Below are 18,067 nucleotides of genomic sequence, written 5' to 3'. Positions count from 1 at the left end.
CCCGAGGTACCAATGAGAGTAGGTACTTACTTTGCAGCCCAGTTGCTCACAGGGTTCCCGTGTCTCTGTTCCATTGGGACGTGCTGGGCGTGCCAGGTACAACTGCAGAGTAGATCCCCTTCAGGTTAGTTCTGCTACGTAATAATTATATTGTTTCCAAAAAGGTGCCTTATGTCAAAAGGAACACCAACTGCATTACATAATTTGACTGCCTTATGTTAGTATGTCTTGTGAAATTTTACTCGAGGGTTATTCAGTGTGTTGGGATCTCTTTATACAAGAAAGGTTGTTGTTTATTTCACTGCTCTTGCCTTAGAATCCATCACATTTGCTGTTCTCCTACACAATTATCATATGTAATATTGCAGAGTTCTGATAATCCCCCAGATATACAATTTCCTCCTCATTTTTTTGTTCTGAGAAATCAAAATATGATGGCATTCCTTTGTAGGCTATGAGGATTATTTTTAATCTATTTCATGCCCTTAGAGCTTGATGTGCTGTCCCCACTACTTTCTTAAACGTAAGCGTCTTAGTAATAATTGAAGGGGTTAAAACCCTATAGTTCCTTACTCATTATTACCAAGAACTAATTACAGAGTTTCTAGGATAGGTTTCCCATAAAGTATAAGTGTATTTCAAAGTGTAAATATATTTATAAGTCTTCAAATAATGTTTTTTTTTGTTGTTTTGTTTTTGTTAATTAAACGGATTTTATGCAACATCAGTCTAAAAATGTCCTAGAAATATGCGAGTTCCTCTTGTGTCAGCCAGTATTCAAAACCCAGTCCTGAAGTGATTTTTGCAATTCTTTTAATGGGCAAAATTGAATGAAGGAGGAGCTCTGTTGGGATCTGAATCAGTGGTGTTTGCTAACAGTCTGATCACACTGAATTATATTTAAGCACAACGTTAAATATGTGCCTTTGGTTATCTGTATTTTCGTAAACAATATTTGCTGCAGTTGGGATTTTAGGGTCAATTCTATCTCGGATTTGTCATGAGCAGGTGGCATTTCACTCAAGTTAAACGTGCTTAATATGTAACTGGTGCTCAACTAATTTGAGATGACAGACCGTTTCCATGCTCTTTCTGAACAGGCCACGTTGTCATCGACAAATTCAGGAAATTAATAAATATGGCTTGTATATAATTCTCTGATAAATAATAAGCAGGTTGTTTTTAATGCTTTTGCTTATGTATGGTAAATGGAGATGCTGGCCTTCTTTTCTAATGCTGGATGACAAATAGCAAAGCTATGGAAAATATTCATTACATCTCAGCTATGAAAGCATCCATCATGTTTTAATGTATACCTGTGTTCAAGAGGGACACAGCAGAGTTCCTTTTAATTTTTTTTTCATTTTAAGAAGCACACTTCATTGTGAAAGTCTCGTAACTAAATTATTGGAGTTTGTGTCTGTGATTATTCTGCTGAGGCATATTACCTATCAGATCATCTGGGCACTGAATCTTTGGTAGAAATTAACTGGAAAATAACCTTCAACATGATAAATATTTGTATTTGGAAAGGACCTGAGGAAATCCATCTGTAGCCTAACGTCTGACAGAGCCCCTAAGGGGAGCTGGCAACTGTATAGCAAATTGAAGTGTGCAAATCCTGAGCCTCTCAGCAGATACAGTAAATATGTGCAGTGTAACACAGCAAATATGTGAAGGCTTTTAGTTATGGAGGTGTGTAAATGTTTACAAATATGATTAACTGCAGAGCACAAAATCCATTTGCAGTATCAAAGGAAAATACTAAAATTCCGTTTTCCCACCCCTTTCCAGGATTATGCTGAAAAGAAAAACACGATAGCAAAAGCCCTGGAAGATCTTAAAGCCAACTTCTACTGTGAGCTCTGTGACAAGCAGTACTATAAACATCAGGAGTTTGACAATCACATTAACTCTTACGATCATGCTCACAAACAGGTAAGAGGAATCTGCTCACTACTTAAACTGGGTTCCAGCGCGAATGTTGACGTTTTTGGTTTCCATGTCCTTTGGGTTGGCTTGAAAATCACAGTTGTCACATTTCAGATTCTGGGAAGCAAAAATAGGCACTTTTCTTAGAAACACGTCATAACATAAAGATTTTACAGCCAAAAATTCTGAGCTGTAAGCAGTGGGGAATGCTCTAAGGGAAATGCGAACAGTTATATGGTAAAAAGGTACAAGGAATGATGAAAATGTAAATGTAGAATTCACTTGTCATCAGTTTAATTTTGCATATCAGTAAATGCTGTGGTGTATTTAAGAGATTGCAAGGAAGCATTTGTGTCGCAACAGGCGTGAGTAGGAAGCTTGACATAGTCTTTGGTAAACTTTCTTTTCACAACTGCATGTGTGTGAAATGGGCCACAATTTTACTTAAATGCACTGCATATAGAAAACCAAGGTAATGAAAAGTTTCTGGCTCAGTTCACAATAAGGTAAGTGTAAGCTTTTAAACACTGGTATTTACAGTTTTACCGCCATGTTTTATCACCACACCTCCAAGTTCCATATCCTGCTTTTATAACATAGTGAGAGAGGCAACACACCTGTCTCATAAGGCAATGGCATACCAGTGCAGCCTCATAGTCTCCAGAGGGTCAAAACTGTATTATTCAGAGGAAAATGCAATTCATTGACTTCACCAAAAAGATACAACCATACAAATGATCTAACCATACAGAAACTTTCTACTCAGTCCAATTAACTGGTTATTATCCTTTATCTTTGTTTTATCTGGTGAAATCATAGGGTTCTTGATCGGGATCGATTGCTCTTCATTCTAATTGAATCTCCTTTTGTCCTGTAGTTCCCTTCAGGTTGAGGGCAGATGCTATCAGCTTTAGATTTTGTGATTTTTCGATTTAGTGTTGAGAGCTATGGAGCCGTAGACCTCATCAACAACAGCAGTGTATGAGAAGCTGGAGAGAAAGCTGTATTAGGTGAGAAATTAGCAGGTAGCTTCCTTGCGTCCTATAGATACTTATTGTGAGTTGTAAGAATTTGTAGTTGAAATACAGCTAGAACTGGTTCTTCAGGCATTGTCACACAGCACCACCTCACTGATAGAGGGCAAGGGAATAAAGTGATGGGCAGAATTTTCCCCACTTGAACTTTCTTAGAAATGTTTAAAGTGCTCTGAAGCACTTTCAAATAATGAGAACCTGAAGGCTGCAGTAATTGCTCCTCTCTCTATTCAGTATTGATGAAAAATGGATTTTGAAAGCAAGGTCAGGCACGAGACTTGTTTTCAGTGGTTCACACAGCTACTTCTCCTTTTTAATCGCTTTAGACAGGAGATGCTGGGCACCACACCAGCATTTGGAGCGCAGCAGATCCTGCCTCTGCACCTTTTGGGTAGGGGTCTTGGTGTCTGTGTTTGTTTGTATCTTTGTGGATGTGGCTGATGAAACCCAAGAAGCCATCCTCTTCCTACATAAGACAACCACAACTCTAATCTCCTTGGTGGGACATCAGACAAAAGTTTCCAGTTCTCCAGTAGAACAAGTTGTATGGATGCTTGTTTCGACTAAGTGAACATGTTCTGTAATACTACTGGAAAATGAGACCATCAATTCCTGAGATTAAAATGTTAGGTAAAATTTAGTTCTTCTGGAATATTTTCTGTGGCAGTTTTTAGTGGAGGGGAATGAACAACTGACCTGTCCATGGATTTTGCTTAATATTTTTCTCCAACTTTCTCCATGCAATCACACCTTTCTCCTAATAATGGGCAGGTAAGGGGAAGCACTTGTAGAAAGTTTCCTGTGATCCCAGAACAGTCATAAGCATATGCAGCCAGTTAGGTTTCACTTGGTTCCAAGCACCCGACAGTGTCTTTCCAGTGATAAAGCAGATGAAAAACTTCTGCCCAAACCTGAGTTCACCCCAGCTCTACTGAAAACCCTTATTTAATCCTAATTGAGCGTTCTGTTATCACACAGTCTTAAGCTATGGGATGCTTTCTCAGAGAAAATTTTCATTACAGCTTCTGTACCTCAGTGTTATTGTACATGTTCTATTTTCAATTCAAAGATTGCTAGCACAGTAAATTTCGAGGCTTAAAATACAAGATTTTATAATTATGTGATTTCCCCCTCTTTGGATGAGCGACCCTATGCTGTCAAGGATTGGTTGTGTTTTGATTTATTGTCTCATCTAGCTTCTGAAACCCTGCTTTCGGATTATACGTAGTCCAAAAAGAAAGGATAGGGCAAAACTAATTTTATTTCCTAGGACCTGAGGGAGTTCAGACCAAGGTATCAGGGTCTCCACCTGCCTCTATTAGTGCTTTCTTGTTCTTAGTTTAGACAATATGGTTTGGAGAGTAATATCTGTAGCCTTTAAGAATCCTGGAAAAGTAACTTGCAAGGTCAGGTCAGTGGTAATGGAGATAAATGAACTCTTTTATTTGCTTTGAAAACCTAGACATAAAGAAGGAAAACAAAATTGAGTGCAGGTATCTTTAAAGCTAAAAGTGTTTTGAGCCCAATTCAGACAGAAATGTAACTAAGGCTGAACTGCTATGATTCCTTAATGACAGAATTACTGTTTGATGATGATGGTCTAAAATCATGGACTGCAGCTTTTGAGACCTGTTTTTGAGACTCAAAGATCTGTGTGACTATGCAGAGTTTCTGAAGTATTTGGAAGCATACAAAGAGCTCTCTGAAGTGCTGTGTTCATGCAGGGTAGGGGAAAAAATCCTGCCTGTGTTCCTAGAAATGCTGTGATTTTGATGAACGTGGCAGAGCATCAAGTCTAAAGCTGTGAATGACCTTCGTCTCGTAGCCTTTCAGAGGCAGAGAGTTGTTTTGTCTTATCAGTGAAGAAGGCTGGATCACACAGCTGGGTCTCCTGCATCAGTCATTCCTCAAGAGACTTGTTGCTGTGAGAATGAAGTGGTTTTATTCTTGAATTTGAAAGTCTTCCTCTCCATCCCAGACCTTCTGATTAATCACCCAATATCACAGCAGCGCACCTGAGCTTGTTGTTCTTTCCTCTCCCAGGACGGCTTTTCTAAATATCAGAATAGCTGTGGTGAAAAATAAAAGTAAGAGCCCTGATGTATTTGCATCCAGATATGCAAATACAATCAATTAAGTAAATTGTAAGTAGGAAACTTTCCCCACAAAATCATAGGTCATTTTGCAAATGCTGTCTCCCTTGATGAAAATGATCTCCCTGCTCTAAAAATGTATTTAAAATCGTATGGAGTTACTAAAGCACAAATTATAGAGGAAGACTAAATTAGTAGATGTCCTTTATCCCTGTTTCGGCCACAGTTTTCTCCTGTCTACATTTTTCTCCTCTCTCTACATGTTTTTCTTCTTTGTGCATTTTAAGAGATTAGTGCCAAATAGGTCAGCAAATACTGATCTGTAGCCCATCAGGAGTCTGACCTTTGATCATCCTGGTGTCTCTGGATAAACATTTCAATGAATATAGGTGAAGAAAAAGAAAATCTTAAGTGGAAGGATGTGATAAAGCATGAAAATAGTGATAATACAGTAATTTTTCTAAATGTATACCTCCTGCAGGAAGGAAGAAGGATGGAAACATGTAAGGTATAAAGTAACAGCTACATAGCAGGTAGCACACTTGCAGATTTCAGTATTCTCAGCAAAGATAACTGGATGATGCCAGTTTTCTGACTGCAATTTAAAAACAAAGCCACAAATCCATGCAGTTATCATTGCAGCCATCATTACATCATTACAAAAATAAAATTAAATAAAAAGGAAACGTATATATCCCATCCCTTCTACTTGCCACTGTACATTTTGTTTTTTGCCAGTTGCTGTTCACAAAATGTCCGTGTTTTGTTAGTAAACACCTGAAAAAGTTTTCAAGTGCCTTTCTTTAAGCAGCATATTAGTTTTGTGATCCTCAAGGTTTATGTTATATCTGTCAAGGAAGCCTATGCAATTCGTGTAGCCCTCTTCAGTGCTATGGAAACCTCATGGATGGCCAGATAGGAAATCCCTGAGAAAAGCTGCTTAAAAGAAGGACTTAGTTCCCAGGATGTGCTCATGGTACCTCAGGAAATCTGGGTGATTGCCAGTGGAAGCTGTGTTCTGTTGAAACTTGATCTTGACACACCTCGCTGCTCTTTTTTCTCTGTAACTTCAAAACAACAGAAATGCATGACAGAAGTAGGGATTTTCTGCCCTTGTTGTTCTGCATTTGCATCATTTTATGTTGGGATGGAAGAACAGAATTTAAATAGGTGAGAACAAGGATTGTAGTAGCTCAGTCCCACAGCTGCAGAAGTGAAAGACGTGCACTATTTACCAGGAGCCAGCAGTATTTTGTGTTGCATTTCCCGGGCTGCTTTTTGCAAGTTGAATCCTGCTACAGCTATTTGAATCACTAAGCCAACACACGGCGTGCCATCTTGGAGGTGTAGAAACAACAATTCTCAAAAATGTGTCATCTTCTAGAGCAGTACATTAAAAAAAAAAAAAAAAAAAAAGGTTATGCTAGTTCAGAAAAAACCTTAAGACTTCAAAAAAAGTTCCACAAGAGTTGCTTCATAAGCAAAACGAGCATGATGTATGTATGTGTTATGTGACATAACTCAATGCTGCTGGCAACAGTGTTGTGTTTTCCTGGACCTCAGTGCACACTGAGCTGGCCAGAACGGGATGTTTAAGATGACAGAGTGGACAAGAAGGCCATGGTGAGCAATTACAGCCATCACAGCCCCCGAGAGGGATGAAATAAATTCCTTCTTCAAGCGCCATCGAGGCTAGGTGTGGATGAGAAGAATGCCCACACGGTTATCTTGGTGTCAAAACCACTAGGTCCTTTGGGGCTGAGGGGGCAAAGCTCCCCTGCTGCAGGGCTGGTGGGACAGACAGCAACAATGAGCTTGTGGTGATGGCTGCTGCATGTCCTCATGGGTAAAGTCACAGAATCGCAGCATTGAAGGGGTTGGAAAGGGCCTCGAAAGATCATTAGGCCCAACCCCCTGCCAAAGCAGGTTCCTTAGAGCAGGCTGCCCAGGTAGGCGTCCAGGTGGGCCTTAAATATCTCCGGAGAAGGAGACCCCACAGCCTCCCTGGGCAGCCTGTCCCAGTGCTCTGTCACCCCCACCATGAAGAAGTTCTTTCGCATGTTGGTGCGGGACTTCCTGGGCTCTATCTTGTGGCCATTGCCCCTTGTCCTGTCCCCCACAGCCCACTGAAAAGAGGTTGGCCAAATCCCTCCCACTCCCACACCGCAGGTATTTATACACATTGATGAGATCCCCTCTCAGTCTTCTTTTCTCCAGGCTGAACAGCCCCAGGTCTCTCAGCCTTTCCTCATAAGGAAGATGCTCCAGGCCCCGGATCATCTTTGTGGCCCTCCGCTGAACTCCTTCCAGGAGATCCCTGTCTTTTTTGTACTGGGGAGCCCAGAACTGGACACAGTACTCCAGGTGAGGCCTGACCAGTGCAGAGCAGAGGGAGAGGATCACCTCCCTTGACCTGCTGGCCATGCTCCTTTTAATGCATGCCAGGATCCCATTGGCCCTCTTGGCCACCAGGGCACAGTGCTGGCTCATGGTCACCCTGTCATCCACCAGGATCCCCAGGTCCTTCTTCTCAGAGCTCCTCTCCAGCAGGTCGTCCCCCAGCCTGTACTGATCCATGCGGTTGTTCCTTCCCAGGTGCAGGACTCTACACTTGCTCTTGTTAAACTTCATTTGGTTTCTTCCCGCCCAGCTCTGTAGCCTGTCCAGGTCTCGCTGAATGGCGAGATATGTAATCCTGTGCATGTGGTTGGGTGTAGCTTATAGAAAGCAGGGGTGGGAAGCACTCAGAGCATTATCTTTTCCTTTCCCTGTGAGGGAAAATACCTTTTTGCAGTACATTTCAGTGTGCTTTCTCTGCTTTACACTTGATGACCTCTCACTCTCGATATCAGAGTCAGGATTCTTGCAGCCAAACTTTCAGGAATGGAGAAATTTTCTATTGCTTCTTTACTCCAGCTTGTTTCTCAGAAGAAAACAATATTTCTGTGTGCCATTATGGGCGATCTGAGCTTCTGAAAGTGAAGCAGGCTTAGAGTAGGAGCCACATAATTTTGTTTGAATACTGTTGTCCCTGTCACCGAATGTAATTTTGCCTCTTCCTATATTTATTTTTTTCCCTTAGGAAAAAATGTTCATCTTTTCATCCTTTTTAAACATTAAGGGAACACCACCAAACGTTCCAGCCGCATGTGTTCCTTTGGGGATATATATATTTGTAGCCCACATACAACCACAAAACAACCCCTCCTCTGTCAAAACAGAAACAGAACGGGGGATCTCCGCTCTATTGAAACATAAAGAACGTATCCACAGGATAATGCTTGAGAGGAATTTCCAGGTGGGAGTCTCTTTACAGATGATGGGCTAACAGGAGTGCTTCTTCTGGCATTAGCCCTGCCTCCTTCAGTCGGCTGCCGTGCTGTAAAGGCACCTGAAGCTCTGCCTCTGGCACCCGAGTGCCTGGGGCAATGCAGCAGCTGGATGGTGACAGGGAGGGAAGAGGATAATTGAAAATCAAACAGTTCATTTCTGTTTTTTATTGATGAATATTTGAACGTATTCAGGGACAAACTTCCTACATTGTTTCATGAATGAAAGAAAGAAAAAGCTGATTTCTTTTCCTTCCAGTTTTTATTTTGCCTGTAAATTTTAATTCCAGAAATTGGCTTCTTAATGGGTATCAGTGTTACGGAGCAATTAGGCACTCCTTAGTTCCAAACTTGCACTGCCACTTTAGATTAGGGTATCCTGACTAAGATATTAATACCACAGAATTCAGTTTTGTTACTAACTAGCATTCTGTTTCTTCATTACCAAAGAAAACATGTAGCTACATTCCTGTTTTGGCAATTATAACTGGAAAGATACTGCATAACTTTTTTCTTTTCTTTAGAGTTTAGGAGATTCTGTTCTGTAATAATATTTGATTATCTAATTGACTTATTTTTCCTGAAGAGGTGTTTTTAGAACAAACATAATTACTGTAGAAAATCATATACCCTGTCTGATCCCTTGGATCGTCTGCAAACAGAATATTAATGCCATATGCTGGCACTTCTGGCTCCACAAGGAGCCCATTCTTTAATATGGGGGTAGCCTTACTCAACTGCAACCCCTTCTGAGCATAGAAACTTGGTATTTACAGTCTTTTTTTTTTTTTTTTTTTTCTCTTTTTTCCTGTCTTGAATTACTGCATCCTTCTCTTCTTTATCCTTTTCAATATTGTGGTCAGTCTCATAACCTGTTATATCACTGACAGTGCATTGTCATGCAAAATTAGTACAAATTTCATTCAGCAACACATTGCACTAGAGTCATCCCCAGTTGTGTCTGCATTAGCACATCACTCAGATAACTATTGAATATCCTGATAGGCCCCACTGAACATGCTTCAGTTTCCATCAGAAAGTGCCTTTTGAATGTTTTTTTTGTTTGTTTGTTTGTTTTGATAATCATAAACTGAAAACTCTGCACTCTGAACATAGGCTGTTAAAAAGAAACCACAGTCCCAACCCAGAGTGAGGAATAAAGAAACACAATTTACTTAGCATATCCTGCACATTTATGTCCCCAGCATGCATTTCTGCTGTTGTGTGGTTCATTTATTTTTTTTTAAATTGTACTCAAAAATTTCAGTTGATCTTTATCTTTCTAAATAAGTTCATGAAAATTTATGTGTGTAAATTAGCTGAAATTATGGCTAATTTTAAACTAAGCTTTACTGTATCAGCATAAGGTTTCTGCTGTTTGGCCAAAGCTGTTACAAAAGAAAATACTTAACTGCTATTCAACACTGAGATAAGAATGGAGATAATAATTAGGATTTGGAAGTGGGAAATGATAAAGTGTTCCCATTGGTGATTCCTGAAGCATCCTATATATTGTAATACATATTTTGGCATAAGGTGTTTTGTTGGGAAGAAATGATTAAAAACTTGAGTTATAGTCTTTGAGATCAAATGAGCGTTTACCTATCACATGCTTTGTTGCTAGGCTATAGATCAGCTAAGCAATTATCTGGAAGAAAAATATTCTATTTTTTGTCGTCATTCACTCTTTAACAGAATCAATCTCCCAAAGTTAATTCAAGCGTTATTATGGCTCAAAGTTCAAACCAATCAACTGAATATATTTTCTGTAATTTTCACAAATTTCAAAGGCAGTTCGATTGCTGTCCTAAAAGTAATCGAGTAGAATATAGATTAAGTGTAGGTAACGAATAACATGAAAAGAGTTTTTTTACTCCATGCTTTTCGGCTGAGAGCGATCACATAGGAAAATGTTATTTGCAATGAAGTTTTAAGCGTTCTTAAATGAAGGCAAACATACATTGCTAGTAATGTATTAAATTCTGACCTCTCAAGGTGACTCATTTTTGTGAAATTAACATGATTTAATTTGCTGAAACAACTAAGTGGTGCATGTGAATAGCTCCATGCCTGATGCTGCACAAGCCACCTTATGGTTTCCTATTTACTGCCCCATCCCCCCCCAAATGTTTCCAGATTTTTTTTTCCCTTAGGAGCTCTGCTAGAATTATTTTTTATGCCCTGAAGCACATGCATGCTGTTTTACACGTGGGAGTTCATTGGGAAGAACTGAGCAACCTTTTCAGTGCAAGCCACAGTAAATCTTAAGGTAATTATTGCATTCTTTGCTGATCCATGCAAAATCAATACTTCATTCGTTTCAGAAGGAGCTTGTTCTTTTTTAAGTCTTGGTTCTGACCCATTGGTGGAACATAACATTGCAATCAGCGTTGCGTTTTGGGAGGAGATGTGACTAGACAAGCAACATATATAGAAGTGATGCTTGATTTAACCTCAGGTAATGAATCCTGCTCAGTCTGCAGCCTGTGTGCGGTAGGACATTGGGACCTCTACAGGGACAGTGTTTAGCTGAAGGTAAATCTTAGGAAAAGTTGTAGGCCTTGATCACAGACAACCATCCATGTAGTTTTAGACTTTTTTTTTTTCTTTTAGACTAATGCTATTCTAGAAATTATATTTACAGTAATTATTAATATTTTAATTATGGATCAGTAACAGCATATAGAGAATATCTTCAGTTTCCAAAACCATTTTAGTCACAATCAACAAAAGCTAAAATAGGTACTTAGATTTTTTTTTATTATTATTATTATTTTTTTTTAATGTGCAGGCAATGCTGTCTTGGAACAGCAGAGCCTTTTCCATGTATTTGTTGTTGGCTTCTTGGTTTTGAGCTTCAGTGGTTAATTGATTTTGCTTTAACTTTTTTATTTTTTAATTAACACTGCAACTTTCACTGTCCAGTAAAGATCTGAGTGATTTACTAAGTTGAACTTTCCCCATCCTCACGCAACAAATGGAAGAATTAAAATAAGGGCTCCATGGGCACCAAAAAGGATAGATAAAGCAAACAGGACTATTGTTGATTTTGAACTTCACTGGCAGACAAACAACAGCCCTATTTAAAGAAGATTTCAAGAGTTGGTGGAAAGGAAAATCAGAAATGTGCCCTTCCCGTCAGTCCTGTTTCTATTCCAAGTTCTGCCTAGCCTTTTCCTTCATTTCAAGGATACCATATGCTGTTATTTGAGTAATATCCCCTAGTTTCTCACTGTGCTTTCATCTATGGTTGTTCATGACAAGCATCCTTGTGACAAACCTCAATTATTCTGTAAAGAACCTTTCATTTTCTTCCAAAGTTTTCATATGTGGCAGAAAGAGTTGTGGTTCAACATTGAGTGACTGAAAGCGTTGATGTCTTGGGTGAATGATTTGTATTTATTTCTTTTTAAGAGATTCAGTGTGCAAAAGACAATATAAATACAGCCAGTCTTTGTGACTGTCTCTCGCTTCTAGGCATCCTTCTCTTTCCTTGAAGGAGAAACAACAGCATGTTGCATCTTTTCTTAAATTAGAACTGACTGAAACCCAAGGCACACCATAATATAAATAATGAATAATACTAATTCAAGCTCATTCATGATTAATGCTTCTTCTTTTATATGCCCAGTTTCTCTAGTACAGCTCTCTGCTGTCATCTTTATATGCTAATGCTACCAAGAGTTCATGCAAAAAGTTTGCTCTGAACATGTAACCCATATTCCCTTTTCTGTCACTGAAAGTGAAGGAAATGACAAAAATCTATTAAATGAAAAAACTCACCTTCTTTAATGATGATTTTGTGTGTGTGTGAACCACTTTTTATTTTTTGTATTTTTTTTATGCTTTTAAATGCTTGCTTGCACTGGCAACTGCATGTTTATACCTGGTACAGACAGGACCTCATAGTGTTGTCACCTATTAACTACACAGAGATTGTCTGTCTACAGATTCATTGTCGTGAAGGAGAGGAAACCAAGCCCAAGACTAAACAAGAACATGGAAGAAATGGATTGCAACAGCCCCAGTTACATCATTATTTTATTAGTTACATTTTTTTAGACATGAGGTCTTCCTCTACGGGTATGCATGGAGAGGTTTGAATCCTTTGCAAATCCCCTGAGTTGCCATCTGAATGGAGGTATCTGATCTGTGGCACGCTGTTATAGCTTTTCTTGGTCTAGCGTTTGCTCTGGATGAAGCAAATGTGGTTGTTAATTTGGTTCTGTGGAAACAGGTTTGGTTCTGTGGAAACCTGTGGAAACATGTTTGTGAGCTGGCTTAACTCTTGGGCCAAGCCTCCCACAAACAAGATCATGCTTATTAGACATTTATTACTCTGTTAGGGTCAGCTCTTGCCTTCAGCACATCTGCGCATGTTCTTCCTTTGCTATTCTTGGTGTCCCTCTGCTGTCCAGCTGGACACCAGCTGCAGAAAGTGTTCTAGGAGCAGGGCACTTTTCAAAGTATACTTAAGGTTGTCAATAGTCCCTGTCTCATAGACAAAAGGTGCTGTATGAGGCAGGGCTGCTGCTAGGTATGATAAAAAAGGGAGGGGGTATTTGTATGAAAATGGAATTAAGGAAATAGAACAAATCAGGAAATGTAAATGAAGCATTAAAACGATGTTTATCAAACTCATCCTTAGCTCTTTTTGTTCTCTTCTGCTAAGCAAGCATTAAAGTGACACAAATGGTTCTCTTTTTTGTCTTTTTTTTTTTTTTTTTTTTTTTTTTTTTTTTAAGATGTAGGCTGCGGCCACCTCTCCCTCTGCCTTGTCTCTGCAGTGCCACTTCTCTGCCCCACCAGGAGGCTTTTCTTTTCTGCCATCTCAAGGCTCATTTCTTGCTTAATGAATCTTTCTGATTTCCTTTCTTTGGACACAAGGATGACAAATGCAACCAATGTAGATCATTTTCTTCCCTCATTCCTACCCATAGTTAACATGATCTGCATTTCTAAGGAATACTGCAATTAGTGTGTTTTCCTGACACCAGCCTGCTTTGTAAGGTTGGTAAAAAAGTATTCATTTTGTAATGCCAAATATATTAAAAGTATCATTTAGTTTATATTGCTTAGTCTAACTGTGAGCATTATAAACTCACTCCTAAGCTGCTTAGCCCACAAAGGCAATAACACTTTTGGTGAATACTTTGTTTGCATGGTGAAAGCTCTCGTCTGAGTTACTCCTTGGGGCTGACTCTGCTGACATGTTTGAGTTCAGATGGCCAGACCCAACATAACCAAGTTCAGCTCCTAGCTGGAAGAGCAAAGAAAGTTTCTGGGATGCCCACAAAATCACTGGGAGATTAACAACCAAAGCAGTACTCCATGGGGATTATTTACAAGGAGGTTTTTCTGTTCAGATGCTTAGAAGTAGGTCAGGACTGAAGCAGATGTCCATCTACCCTATGCCAACATTCCTGCAAGGCATATGCTATTCCCAAGGCTGTTTTAGGATTTATTTGTTTTAAATGTAATCAAAAATACTTCCTCACAGTGAAGAGGAGTGGCTGGCTGCCCAAGCAGAGCTCTCATAACTGAAAAATAGAATTTGCAGTGGTGACAGCTGGGCAGCCTTAAAATGGTAGGTGAGACTAATTTCATTTTTGATGATAAGGTGGGGGTTATTTTACTTAAATAATGGTGGATAACATCTTAAATAATAGATAGTCTTTTCCAAATTACTCTGTGGGTAGCAGATTTTCTTTTCAAACACTGCTGTAGTATTTTGCTTTGGATCTGCACACCTGTCTGACTGTGAACAAAGGGATGATGAAATAGCTAATGACTCATCTTTCTGACTTGATTAACAGGAAGATCAACAAGGCAAAAATCATGTCAAATCATTTTCCTTCAGCAATTGTGAGGAGAAAAGATTATGTATTGCAAAGTGTGGGGTTGGGAAGCTTTTTTCTTCTGTCTGTAAGGATTTAAGATAAATCCAAGGTTTATGTCCCTTTGAGCACTGCTTCACTACCTGCGCATCGTGCACTGTGGATTCACCTCTATGCAGGGGCTTCCTCTATGGGTATGCATGGAGAGGTCTGAATCCTTCGCAAATCCCTTGAGTTGCCATCTGAGTGGAGATACTTGATCTATGGCACGCTTTTATATCTTTTCTTGGTCTAGCGTTTGCTCTGGATGAAGCAAATGTGGTTGTTAATTTGGTTCTGTGGAAACAGGTTTGGTTCTGTGGAACCATGTTTGTGAGCTGGCTTAACTCTTGGGCCGAGCCTCCCACAAACAAGATTGTGGCTCTGTGCGAGGTTGGAGTTGAACAGGGGCTGGGGAGGGCCAGGGCAGCCTGCGAGCTCAGTGAACGGTGCGGTGCCCTGCCTGCCCTTGTGCTCGCAGGAGGAAGAGCTCATGTCCTGCGGGAAGTGGTGGTGGGCGTGCAGACGCCTGCTTCACTCTCTGCAGTGGTGGTTGCTCTGAGTCGGGTGCCTTTCACTCCCCGAGTAGGTTTTGTGCGTTGCTGGAGGATATAAAGTGGTATGGCATGCCCTACAGAGCACTTCACTTCAAATACTCATTTGTCTGTGTGTGCTTTGTGTGGGGAAAAAATACAGTGTTCATAATAAAAATCTGTGAGCACAGATGACTTCTGCCAAGTAAACTGCCTGGTACACTGCTAAGGAAAATATTTTCTTGGGCATTTGTAACTACTGTCATTGACAATAAAATTGCTTGGAATATAAAATAATGGTGGTGTGTTGCCTACCATGACAGAAACTGTGAAAGGTTTTGGCCTTCAGTAGGCTTTAATGGGTGCTCTAGAAAAAACTACAGAACTGACACTTCCATTTATTAACTTGTAATTGTCCAAAACAAATCGTGTTTTTTTTTTTCCCCCCACAGTAGACTGAAGCCTAGTGTATGTTAATTGTGCTGGCTCTTCACCTGTCCTGACACCTTGACAGCTCTTGTCAGCTTTTAAAAGTTATTCTCTTATGAAAACTGTACCTCTGCTGGGTTATTTTCCCATAATGGCCTTGCCACTTATTTTTTCTTTCTTCCTTTTTTCTTTTTTTGAATTCTTACATCAACGTTTACACTTAGCGCTGTCCCCTGACAGGAGCATGTTCTCTAATGACCAGTGGTAAGTCCCTCATCCGGAGACAATGCAAAAATTAAATCCAGTGTTTCAGTTTGCAAGTGTGTGCCTGGGGCTCTTGCTTTACTACGGCTCAGGTATTTGCTATTCATTAAAGAAATGAGGTTGTACAGTAAACTGATTTATTAGCTATACCACCCAGTGCTCTCATCTCATCAAATCTCACACTGTGCAGGTTTAGAGCATCTCATAATTATAAGAAAAACTAGGACCGCTAATTAACATTTATGTGCTATAGGATGTGATGGTACCTCAGCAGGTGGCACTTTCTCCTTTGAGTCAGTACTGGAGCAATATAATTGTGTTGCTGGAGTTGCTGCCTTCAAGATATAAAACCGAGACCTTGACCACTGCGATAATTGAAGTTCCAAGGCTGCTTACTTAGGAGCAAGGATAGTACCTCTGCTAGAGCCCTGGCCAAAATCCAGGCAGGTAATTAGATTCTGTTACACGAGTCCCCCCTGTAGCTTCAGCTGATTATAGTGCCTTCTTCCCTTCCCATCCTCGCCGTTAGGTGTAATTGGTGTGCACTGTCAAGCAGCTGCCATGGGCTGAGTGAACGGTGGTTGCATTTCATTGATGAATGGAGTGATACAGGTGTACTCCTCAGCTCCAGCACCTGAAAATGAAATCAAAAGACATTCTTACACTGTAGAATTAATTGATATAGGAAAGATAAATTTGGGCTAAGCAAAAATACTACATTTTTTACCATAGTATTTCTCTCTCTGACTTTGAAAATGGTGAAGCTTCAATAGCATGGGGAGCATGCAGTAAATGGGAGAGACCTCTAAACTGTTTCCAAGTCATTGACTCTAAAGTATAATAACCTCTGTTAAGATGGTGTAATTAATTGTTTCACTATGTTCAGAATCCTCAAGAGTGAAAGGCAAAACTGTCAAAATTTGTAAAAAGAAATGGAGTCGTATTTTCATGTTCCTGTTGGACTGAGCCTGGTAAACTAAGTACAAACTTTTGACTTCCCCGGGGATCAGAAAGAACAGTTCTTAGAAAAAATGTCACCTCATATTCTCCCATTACCATGATAATTAAGAGTGAGAAAACATAAGATGTTTCCATCATAAACCCACTTCAGAGAGGCATTGCAAAAGAAAAGGAAGGATCAAATCATTTAACTGTGAAAAGGCATATGAAGTAAAGTGACTTCGTCTTTCCTAAATTTTACACTGCATTGGCCATTGATTTGCTGCTGGTGGATGGAGAGGTGATGGGGATTTTCTGCCTCCCCCAACACAGTTTTTTGCCTAACTAGTCACTTTTAAGAATTAATAATTTCTCATCGACGTTCATTATAAAAAAAAAAAAAAAAAAAAAAAAAAAAAACAACTCAAAAGATTCTCACACAGTGTAGGTCTTTTGTTTGAAGAGGAAGGTGTAGGTTGGGAGGAATTCAACAGAGGTCTTGCCAGCAGCCAAAGCAGCACTGGAAGACTTCATACTTCAAATACATGAAAACTGAGGAATCACTAGAATCAAATGACATTTATTCATGAGTTCTGGAAGTCCTTGTGGATGATGTAGCTAAATTATTGATGGCGATATCTAACATTATACTTAAAATTTCTCTTTGGTGCTTGAAGACTTGATGATAGGCAGTTACTGGAAGCTATAATAAGGTCTACACTTAGCGTACACCTAGGCTCTTTTGGGGAAGAGTCATTAAGTAAAGGGAAATCTTGCTTTCCAAGCATTTAAAAACCTTTGAAAGTATTAATAAACATGAATAGGTGTGATTGCTCTTGTACAACCTATGTGAGTTTCCAAATCTCTTTTGATAGACAAATGAACTTCTTTTAAGGAACTGAGCTGCCATGGAAAAAGGGACGGTCTTGGGATGGCAGCCTACCTGCTAAAGGACAGGAAAGAGGAATACTAGCACTACAGACTCGCACTGTGTAGAGTACAGTTCTGCTTAACATTAAAGAAAGAGGCTCACTGAGGAGACCGGCTAGCTGCTATTTTTCCTATAAGACCTGTGGCCATTAAATGAAATTAATGCAACCAGCTTCAAAATAGAGAAAAAGAGGTGGCTCCATTTGCACTGTATAAAAGCACACAAAGGAAACCCTTGTCAAAGTATAAAGTAAGAACTGAAAAGTGAGTGGTTTGAGGGGAAGCGTGGACAAGGAATTGAAGAGTTTTGCTGGTGATTACTGAAATTGGAAAAAGCTCAGGAAAAACATGGAGCTAAACATAGTTGGGACTGGGAGAGTGTAAGACGAAAGGATTCATACATCCTTCTGTATTCCTTCTAAAGGCCACTCTTTCGAGTTAGAAGAAATTAATTACATAAAAGGCAGTAATTGCACTTTCTGTGGCAACAATTGCTAGAAGAGGTGGGAAGTATGAGTGGGAGCAGAGCGGACCAGAAGAACGTGAGCCTGGTAAATGCTGATGTGTCAAGGGCTGGAGGAGTTCTCCAGAATGACAGAAGAAAAGGCAATACTTTCACTGGCACTAAACATAAATCAGGTACAGATTGCAGGTGTGCTGCATATAGGGCACCAGCTGGTGGCTTGAGGGTCAGGAGGAATTTCAAAC

At 39.8% G+C, this 18,067-nt stretch overlaps 1 protein-coding gene across 7 annotated transcripts in view; it reads left to right on the top strand.

Annotated features, from left to right (window-relative positions):
- The window catches only part of ZNF804A (zinc finger protein 804A), a gene marked incomplete at its 5' end in the record, with an annotated part of 254,919 nt that overhangs the window by 108,857 nt on the left and 127,995 nt on the right, over positions 1-18,067 (top strand). For all 7 annotated transcript variants that reach the window (XM_084522931.1, XM_084522934.1, XM_084522933.1 and 4 more), the window contains one exon: positions 1,795-1,938. In XM_084522931.1, the coding sequence (XP_084379057.1) occupies positions 1,795-1,938 (144 nt within the window). The remainder of the gene's footprint in view (positions 1-1,794; positions 1,939-18,067) is intronic.

The sequence above is a fragment of the Aythya ferina genome (genome assembly GCF_964211825.1).
Source record: "Aythya ferina genome assembly, chromosome: 6".
Lineage (NCBI taxonomy): Eukaryota > Metazoa > Chordata > Aves > Anseriformes > Anatidae > Aythya > Aythya ferina.
This window is presented reverse-complemented; position numbering and strand designations above follow the sequence as displayed.